Source organism: Lepus europaeus, chromosome 4, assembly GCF_033115175.1.
Source record: "Lepus europaeus isolate LE1 chromosome 4, mLepTim1.pri, whole genome shotgun sequence".
NCBI lineage: Eukaryota > Metazoa > Chordata > Mammalia > Lagomorpha > Leporidae > Lepus > Lepus europaeus.
The window spans coordinates 150,513,328-150,523,166 of record NC_084830.1 but is presented as its reverse complement, the minus strand read 5'-3'; the positions used below and the strand labels follow the sequence as shown (position 1 = coordinate 150,523,166).

General features: G+C 45.6%; 1 protein-coding gene across 1 annotated transcript; it reads left to right on the top strand.

The window, feature by feature from the left end:
* The first annotated feature begins 1,313 nt into the window (after positions 1-1,313).
* Positions 1,314-8,616, top strand: LOC133758599 (coiled-coil domain-containing protein 192-like). Its single transcript, XM_062189792.1, has 2 exons — positions 1,314-1,386; positions 7,134-8,616. Exons 1-2 carry the CDS (start codon positions 1,326-1,328, stop codon positions 7,355-7,357), a joined length of 285 nt encoding a protein of 94 aa, XP_062045776.1. The 5' UTR covers positions 1,314-1,325; the 3' UTR covers positions 7,358-8,616.
* Positions 8,617-9,839: the final 1,223 nt, after the last annotated feature.

Below are 9,839 nucleotides of genomic sequence, written 5' to 3'. Positions count from 1 at the left end.
ATCTACGTCACAGCACCGGCCTCAGTGTATAATTATTTTTTAGAGAGAGGCTTTAGGGAGCATCTTTTCCTGTGAGGACTCAGCTAGAAGCTGCGGAATAGCCCCTCAGCAGACACTGAAGCTGCCGGCACGTTGATCTTAGATTTCTCAGCTTCCAGAACTGTGAGAAATAAGTTTCTGTTGTTTATTAATTAGCCTGTGGTATTTTTTATTGTCATAGCCTGAGCAAATTAAGACACACAGGCGTCTGCTTGGGGCCCTGGTGAACCTTAAGCAGCAGTTGCATCCTGCACAGTCTTCTGCCTCTGGTTGTCCTTAGTGTTTTGTTTCATGGGGTGTTTTGTGGGCTCCCAGATCCCATGCTTTTGAGAGCGCTTTCCCGTGTCACCAGGGCTGCAGCTAAGTTCCCTTCTAAGGCACTTACAGAACAGACATATCTTCTTAAACTCCTATGTTTGAGCCTATTGCTGCTGAAAAGATATATTCTCTCCAGTCTGCTTTTGCACCTCACATTCTTCCTCTAAATCATATCCTATCCTAAGACTGACCATTATAATTTGATGCCAAAAGCTCCTAGTGCATATCACACTACACTTTAGGCACCATCATCCCATATGGGTGCTGGTTCAAGTCCCAGCTCTTCCACTTCTGATCTAGCTCCCTGCTAATGCACCTGGGAAAGCAGCACAGGATGGCCCAGGTCTTTGGGTCTCAGCACACACATGGGAGACCCGGATGAAGCTCATGGGTCCTGGCTTTAGCCTTGCTCAGCGCTGGACATTGCAGTCATTTAGAGAGTGAACAAATGGATGAAAGATTTTCTCTCTCTCTCTGTAACTCTGACTTTCAAATAAATAAATTTAAAAAAATTTTTTTTCAAACCACCAATCTTATTTGACAATCAAATCTATTCTCGTAATGCTGCTTGCTTTTTTCCAAATCAATGAGCACATGCCAGCTTCAGCCATATTCTAAGTGTTCACGGCGTTAGCTGAAAGAAATTGAAATACCTCTGAAGCCAGTCATTTGGCTCTGTAGAGACTGGTCTCTGTAGAAATGAAAACATACAAGGGGGGATAAAGAAAACTTCAGGACATAAAGACTAGTCTGACTTGTTAAATGTTTGCACCACAGGAATACACGTAAATGAGTGAACCATTTATTTCAGAGCATTGCCGTTCTCAGCCATTCATTATAAAAATCTAGTGAAGAATTGAAAACTAGGAAGGTGTTTGTTGTTTTGTGTTTTATTCAGGTTGTGTGTGTGGCGGGGAACCGTCTATTTATAAAGAAGTGCCTGTCTTCCAGCCCAAGGGTGGCAAGAGATGAAACTGGACTCCCTAGGGTTTGCTGACAGATCTGAGTGGCATTCCAAGGCGGCAGGGGGTGAGTCAGAGTGGTGGGCATGCGTGCAGAGGAGGAGGCTGACGTAGGCCTTGAGGCCCTGTGGTAATCCTGGGTGGCTGTGCTGTGGTGGGGTGTTGAATCATCCCACCGGCAGGAGTTTTTGTTGTTGAGTAAATACCTTGGCAGCCTTGGTCATGAGCTTGAAAGGCAGAGAGGGAAAACAGCTTGCATGAGTGTGTACCCAGTAGAGGTTGGCTGAGGTCCTTTAGGGCCCAACTAGGAGCCACCCATCTCCTACCCCACTGCAAAGCTGCCTTTTGGAGCCAACACCGTGTCTCATTCATTCTCTCTGTGCAAACTCCCAGTCAGTTATTAACTACTAGATGAATGAATGACCAAAAATGTAACTGTGGGGTACACTTAGGATCTGACTGGGCACAAATGTGTTTCCCATTGTTCAATATATTTTAATCAGAAACTAGATCCAATGTTCTCGGCATTTCTCTGTTATATACACACTTTTGGGTATTGGTACCAGTGAAGAGATCTAAATGGGAACACTCCTCTTTAGAAAGAAGTATTTAGAAAATCTAAAAGAACCCTTCCTGCTATTCACTGGATCACCATTCAGCACTGTATCATTGTTTACAGAAAAAAAATTTTTTTTAAATTTATTTACAGGCAGAGTTACAAAGAGGTGGGGGGGAGAGAGAGAGAGAGAAAGGTCTTCCATTCTCTGATTCACTCCCCAAATGGCTGCAAGGCCAGGGCTGGGCTGGGCCAGGCCAAAGCCAGGAGCCAGGAGCTTCTTCCAGGTCTCCCACATGGGTGCAGGGGCCCAAGCCCTTGGGGATCTTCTGCTGCTTTCCTAGGCCATTAGCAGGAAGGTGGATCAAAATTGGAGCAGCCAGGATCGAACTGGCACCCATAGAGGATGCTGGCACTGCAGGCAGCAGCTTTACCTGCTATACCACAATGCTGGCCCCTTACAGAAAACTTGTAACTTCCAGGGCTTATGAAGCAGTATTTTCACATCTAATAGGTCTTCTGAGCTAATGTGAGAGCACACCTTCTTTCTTTGATGAGCAACAAGTTGTCACTCATTCTGTCCCCAGCAGTGGCTTTCCAGCTGTCAGTTCCCTCTGTGACAGCAGGTGGCTACCGTGATGGCAGAACACAGATGTTACTCACTGGTAATCAGTTTGGCAGCCAGTCCACAAAGAGCTTGAGGAACACCTGTGTCTGAGGACCACTCGCTTAGAAAATCAGCCTGGAGGTGCTGCAGACATGATTCTTGTGCTGGGTGCCAGGCAAGGCCAGCTCACCCCCAAAATGCCTTCCAACTCCCAGTCTCTAAGCTACTGCCTACACTACAGTGACCTCGGCTGTTATTCCCTGAGTTATGGTGCAGTCTGCTAAGAACATGGAGGTTTTGAGCACATGGAGAATAGGAAGAAAGAAATGGCTGAGGGTGAAGTGATAGTTTCTTCTTGGGCCTTTGGTCTTCCAAGGCTGACATAGTTAGGTGAGCATGGCCCGATTCAGCTACAGGCAGAAAACTCCTGTTGTCTCTCCTCTTCTAAATCTTCCCAACATCCACCAGCCTTTTCCTGCCTTGTCTTTGCTATGACCCTCAACCTTCAGTCCCATTCCTGCTTCACATCTATGGTAAATGATGGAAAAGAGAGGGAATGATGAAAAATGGTACGTGTTCATTAAACGTCTGCCGTAAAAGTAGCAAGTGACCATAGCAAGGTCCATGCCTTGACCACAGCTAACCCGGCTGGCCCCTCTCTCTCACAATCAGAGGAACCTTTCTGTGGGTGGGGGTGGAGCCTAAAACTGAGATTACCTGACCAGATGACAAAACTGCTTCAGGCAGCCATGGCTTTGCTGGGTCCCTTGGAGCTGCCAATAAAAGTCTAAGAAGTTGCACAGGTACTTGACATTTGGGACAAGTAGGGCCAATGGGACCTTAGAGACAAGCATTCCTTCCTGTTGTGCCCAGATGAGGAAAGAGCAGGACCATGATCAGTGGTCCAGAAAACTCACTGGCGTGTGCCACGGCTAATAACAGGGGCACAATTTCCTGCAGGGGCACAATTTCCCATACAAAAAGGATGTGAGACACTTGGCATTGTCACTTTGTTGAAAAGTTTAAAGCACTTTTTGTTTGCAATGTGTTTAGCAATAGAATAGAAATATTCATGTTATACATGTAAAGGTTACATTTAATAGTAAAATATAGTGAATGAGAAATTTCCTTATTGCTGTACAGTCTTTAGCTTGTCTCTTCCACGAAATGCCACGGTGGGAATCGAAGGCCTACCCGTTCTCTCCTTGTTTAAAAAATAAAAACAGAATTATTTATTTTTTAAAAGGAAGAGTGACAGAGAGAGAGACAGAGAGATAGAGGTCTTTGATATGCTGGTTCTCTCCCCAAACGCCTGCAACAGCTGGGGGTTGGGCTAACTGAAGCCAGGAGCCAGGAACTCCACGTGGGTCTTTTGCATGAGTAGCAGGGGCCCAAGCACTTGGGCCATCCTCTGTTGCCTCCCAGGGGAATTAGAAGAGAACTGGGTTGGAAGCCGGGAGTAGCCAGGACCCAGAGCAGGCATTCGAATATTGGATATGATATCGCAGGTGGGTAGCTTAGCCTGCAGTACCACAGCATCTGCCCCACCTCACCCTCTTTCAGCTTCACATGCTTCCAACTTTTTGTCGAGTTGTCCTCTTGCTGTGCCATAGAATCGTGCTACCTTCCCATTCCTGCTGTCGAAGCCTGACCCTACGATGTGGTAGTTTTGGAGATGGAACCTGTGGGAGATCATGAGGCCTGGATGAGCTCATAAACATGGGTTCTTCATGATGGCATGGTTGCCCTTGTTAGGATCCTGAGACATCAGAGAGGTCGCTCACTGTCCACCTCATGAGCAGTCAGGGAGAAGCTGACAGCCTACAAGCCAGGAAGAGCATTCTCACCATCCCAACACCTTGGTCCTGTGCTCCCAGCCGCCACAGCAGCAGAGACAAATAAATGTCGATTGATTAGGCCAGGCCCATGGCATTTTATGATAGCAGCTCAATCGAAAAATATAGGCCTACCTTTCCTCTTGCATTCTTCCTATCTTCTCCCTCTAATGCTTTCTTCCACGCAAAGGCTATCTTGATGGGTTTTCCCCATTATCATTACAACTACATAAACAAAGTATTCAACCTATATTGCATCCTTGAAGTAACAAAAACCAGGAAACTGTTAACCAGTTTGCCCTCTGGAGTGGCAAACCTCTCTCTTGCTGTACTAACCTGTTGAAGATAGCTTCTCCTGAAAGGAGAGGAAAAATTGAGAAGATAAAAGACAGAAGGGAGGAAGAGGTCTAAGAGAAAGGCGGTGGCACCTGATGCTCCACCTCCATCCCTGACCCTCACCAAGCACGGCCATCCCTCCTGCCTGCCCCTCCTCTCCCAGCATCGTCACCTCCCATTGTGCTCCCACTTTGACTTGCTGTGCTTTAACCCTTGAAAATGCATGTTCTCAATCCATCTCTTTAAATATTACTATAATTTCTAATGTTTGGAAGAGAAATTGGCCCATGGAGTCTTAAAATGTGATGAATTGCCAGTAATAATTGCTGAGGTCAGAGAAAAGGCTCCTTTCTATCCCTTTTGTGACACTAGGCGCATCCTCCCTGCCTTGCACCTGAGTGCACAAGCTTTGCCTCAGGGTCCCTTGGCAAGCTGCCAGGTGCCAGTGACTTTCCTTAGCTAACAGATGGATGATGGTTCATCTACATGGGCTGTCACAGCCTGCCTGCCTTATCTGTAGCAGAGAGATGGTACCCAACAGTAGCAAATAAATTTGTTTATTTAAATGTTTATTTATTTTCATATACTTGAAAGGCAGAGCAACAGAATGAGAAAGAAAGACAGAAGCAGAAATCTTCCATCTATTGGCTCACTGTCCAAATGCCTACAGCAGCCAGTCTCTAACATGGATGGCAGGGACCCAAGCACTTTAGCCATCATCTGCTGTCTCCAGAATGCAGTAGCAGGAAGCTGGATCAGAAGCTGAGCAACGAGGACTTGAACTGGTGACTAGTAAGAAATGTGGGCATCCCAAGTAGGGGCTTGACCCACTGCACCACAATACCTACCAGTTGTGTTTTTATTTAAAATTGGAGGCTCATAATAGTGTATGTCATGGGTACAGTAATAGGTCTTGTTTTCATGACAGGTTGAGGAAATGCTGGATCTTCCATGATAGCATTCATTCATGTGTTGCCTCCAGTAGTCCTAAAAATGATCCATGAACTGTTGACATGCCTTACTGCTTACACCTAAATGTGCCTTCTCTATACTCAGAGACATTCGAGATTAGAGTAATGATGGCGGTGGTCATGCTGAGCTCTATCTTGAAGGTGGAGTTCACTTCCAGGAGTTAATTATTTTGTGGGCAGCTAAAATTTGTCTATATATTCAAGAAGTATTTGTGATTTTTGTCTAGAGATGCTGAAAGCTTTCAAACCTAAGGAAAAGAATCTCTTTGAAAAATATCCAGCTAACAGAATTTTCCAGAATCATCTCAAATTGTATTCCTGCCACTTCCAAAGCTGATTTAGGTTAAGAAATCGGTCTTAAGTGGGCATCAGGCACAATGATTAAGATGCCTTCATCCAGGGGCCAGTGTTGTGGCACAGCAGGTTAAGACACTGCTTGTGACACTGGCATCCTGTTTTGGAGTGTGCATTTCCTGGCTTTTCCACTTCCGATCAAGCTCCCTGCTTCAGGGAAAGCAATGGAAGATGGCTTAAGTGTTAGGGCCCCTGCAACCCCGTGGGAGACCTGGATGGAGCTCCTGGCCCGTGGCTTCACATGGACCAAATCTGGCAGTTGCAGCCATTGGGGCAGTGAATCTGCAGACAGAAGATCGATTGATCAATGAATTTCTCTTGCGCTCTTTGTGTGTGTGTGTGTGTGTGTGTCCCGGTGATCTACCTATCAAATAAATAGATCTTTAAAAAAAAAAATGCCTTCATCCCCTATTGGAGTGGCTAGATTCAAGTCCCCAGCTCTGCTTTCAGTTCTAGCTTCTACTGATGTATACTCTCGGAGGCAGGAGGTGATGGCTGCAATAACTGGGTCCCTGCCACCCATGTGGGAGATCCAGATTGAGTTTTTGCCTTTGGGTTTTGTCCTGGCCTACCCCCAGCTATTGTGGGCATTTGGAAAGTGAACGAACAGATGGTAGATCTCTGTCTCTGTCTTTCTGCCTTTAAATAAATTTTTAAAAATAATAATAAATAAAACTTTTTTAAAAAAGAGAAATAAACTCACCTTTTTTCATTATTAGTTTACCCAGAAGTGGAATTGGCAGCCTTTTCATTTTTTTTTTCAGCCAAACTGAAATTTGAATTGAGTGTGTTTTTGCTTGGTGGTAGCTCCTGTGAAAGATCTCATGGGACGAGGACCACGTGACATGCATGGCTGCTGTTTATGGGTTGGATTTTCAAGGACCGCTCATTCCTAGGGTTGACTGGAAGTTACGTGCACACACAACCGAGTTGGCAAGGGCTGTTCTCTCCTCTCCTGAGAGGTCTCCACGTCCTTCTTCACGAGCACCCAGCTGCTCTCTTCCCTTCCTTGGCCCAGGTTCCACGCTCAGTGAATCTAATGAGATGACTCCACACTAGGGCTGTCTCAGATGAAGCATTTCATCTTGCCTCTCTTTGAGTTCTAAGAAACCCAATCTGAAGCTGCTCAGCCTTTCCTTTTCTCGTTTACTCTAGAAGACCACTCTCTGGAAGAGGTCTCTGTGGGTCTTCCCCCTGTGGAAGAAGGCGACAGAAAAGTGACCCTCATCATGGAGTTGTCAAGCCTGATTTCCCTTCACATGGACAGGATCGGTCAGCTGGAGGACATCCTGGAGGAAAAAGACAGGAAAATTCAACAGCTGGAGGCGGAGCGGGAGCCCCCTGCCTCTGGAGACTTGCAGGACCCCCCAGAATGTTAGAAGAAACCCCAATATTCTTTTGTGGTGGCATCACTATTGTGGTCTCTAATAAGGATTTGTGAAGGTTCCCAGTTAGAAAACAATAAAGGATTTTTTAAAAACTGTCATTGAGGTAGAATCCAGAAACCAAGTAAGCCTCCTCATTAGGAAACTCAAGTTCACAGGTCTGAATGCATCCTTTAAAGTTGGCGCTGGAAGGAACCAAAACAAAGGGAAGCTTTCAGAAGCCAACATTGAATATTGCCCATTTAGCCAGCAGTAGTCACAGACCCTCACCGCTGTAGCTTGCGATGTTTTTAGACATTACTGGTAACATGGGAGAGGAAAGAACATAAAGTTGGACAGATATGAAAGAACTTAGCATCATCTCTTCCCAGGGGTTTGTCCTGCTGCCTGGGATGGGTGGCACCGACTCCATCTCTTTGTGCAGCTCTGCTGTGAACAGACAGCTGTCGTGGAGGGCCATCATCAGACCCGGGAGTGGAATTCCAAGAGCAGAATCATCGGGCAGCCGAGTAAATAGCCATGTGGTGCATCGTTTCATGTCCTTGTGGAGTTTGTTTCTTTATGGCGTGCATTTCATTAACGTTAGCAAGGGTGGAAATGAAATAAAGCTGAAGCAATAAAAAAAAAAAAAAAAAAAGAATGGATGAATCAGAGCTTGTAGTCCTTTGGGAAAAGTGTCCTAGGACAGCATCTCCCTGGGAAAAGACACAACACTGGGTTTTCCCTCAGGAGAAGAGCAAGACCAAAACAAAACAGGCTCTTCTGTTATGATTGTACCACGGGGCAGTAAACAGCACAAAATAATGGCAGGAAGAGAGGAGCTCAGGCAAAGGAAAGTGACCCTGTAATTAATGGAATAGTGGGAATCACATATTCCTCTCCCACCCATCCCCCTCAAGGCCACTGTTCCCACTGAGAGGGAACTGCTGGACACACACTGTGACCAAGACCTTGGTTCTTCGTTCTCTCTGTTATGATACAGCATGACTTGGGCCAGTAGCTCCAGCTCCCTCGTCAGAGCATTGGTAGAGCCCTTCTCAGCTTAATTCAACCCATTGAACAGATGCTCATCCAAACCCTTATGTCTGCCAGGCATGACAATGGGTGTGAGAAATCGCAAACACGAGGATCACAACTTCTGCCATCCAGGAGGTCACAGACACTTTAAAAGGAAGGCTGACCGTACCGCCAGGTGGACATGGAAGAGGCAGGAAGAGGGAGCTGGGCCCTCATCTGGGGTGGAACTGAGCTGCTTCCGGGAGGCGCTCACAGTGACTGAGCAGGGATCAGTGAGAAGAATGCCCGTTCCTGCCCTCCAGTTCAGGACCCAGGAATGTGCATTTAAACAAAGACTTGTGGTTTCAAGGAGAGTTGTCACACTCTTGCTCTCATGGAAAATCCGGAAAATCCGCTGCTCATTGCGGACTGGGGATGAGTCTTCTCCAGCACTTCACTAAAGCATGACCTCGGTAAGGAGCCTCTTAAAACAAGTTTCCAAATCTGATTTTTTATGTAAAAAAAAAAAAAAAAAAAAAAAGAATCAGTTGAACTTGGACTCACATATATATGATGGCTTTGCAATATTGATTCTTGACAAAAACAAACAAACATAAAAACATCCTACCAGCTGTTTGTTTTCATACAGAGCTGAAATTGTCCTGTATTCGTATTTAACCTGTTTCACCTGCAGTGGCTGCAGGTATGTACAGGTGTACTTCAATATCAGAAATGAAACCAACTTAAAATTCGCTGATCTTGAACATGCACATGCCACAGGAAGTAATTTAAAGCACCACTTTTTTTTTTTTTTTTTTTTTTTTTTTGGTGGGGGGTAGGGACGGGGTCTTTATTTCAAAAAGACACTTGAGGTCAAAACAGTTACACTATTGGTTTCTCTTTCACCCAACTAGCTCCAAAGAGATCACACCCAAGGGCAGTACATTTTTTTTTAAAGATTTATTTTTTGTTTATTTGAAAGGCAGACTTGTGTAAAGAGAGATCTTCCATCTATTGGTTCACTCCCCAAATGGCCACAATGGCTGGAACCTGGAGCTTCTGCCAGGTCTCCCACACGGGTACAGGGACTCAAGCACTTGGGCCATCCTCTCTTGCTATCCTAGGCTCATTAGTGGGTAGCTGGATCAGAAGTGAAGCAGCCAGTTCTCAAACCAGTGCCCATATGGAATACTGGTGTCACAGGCTGAGGCTTAATCTGCTAAGCCACAATGGCAGCCCCAGGATAGTACATATTAAGCCCATAAGCTTCAAGATGTATGCCTAAAAGATCTCACCAGAACCTCACCAAAGCAGGTACTGGGTGGGGAAACAAACTTGGAAGGACAAGTACGCCTTCAGCATACTTGTGTAGTGAGCTTCACAGCCAGATGGGCTGGCCAACGTCCCCAAGCCTGGAGAAGCAAAGTTTCAACATAATAGAACATTTCTAAAATTGTGTACATAAGCTTCTCAGGATGTC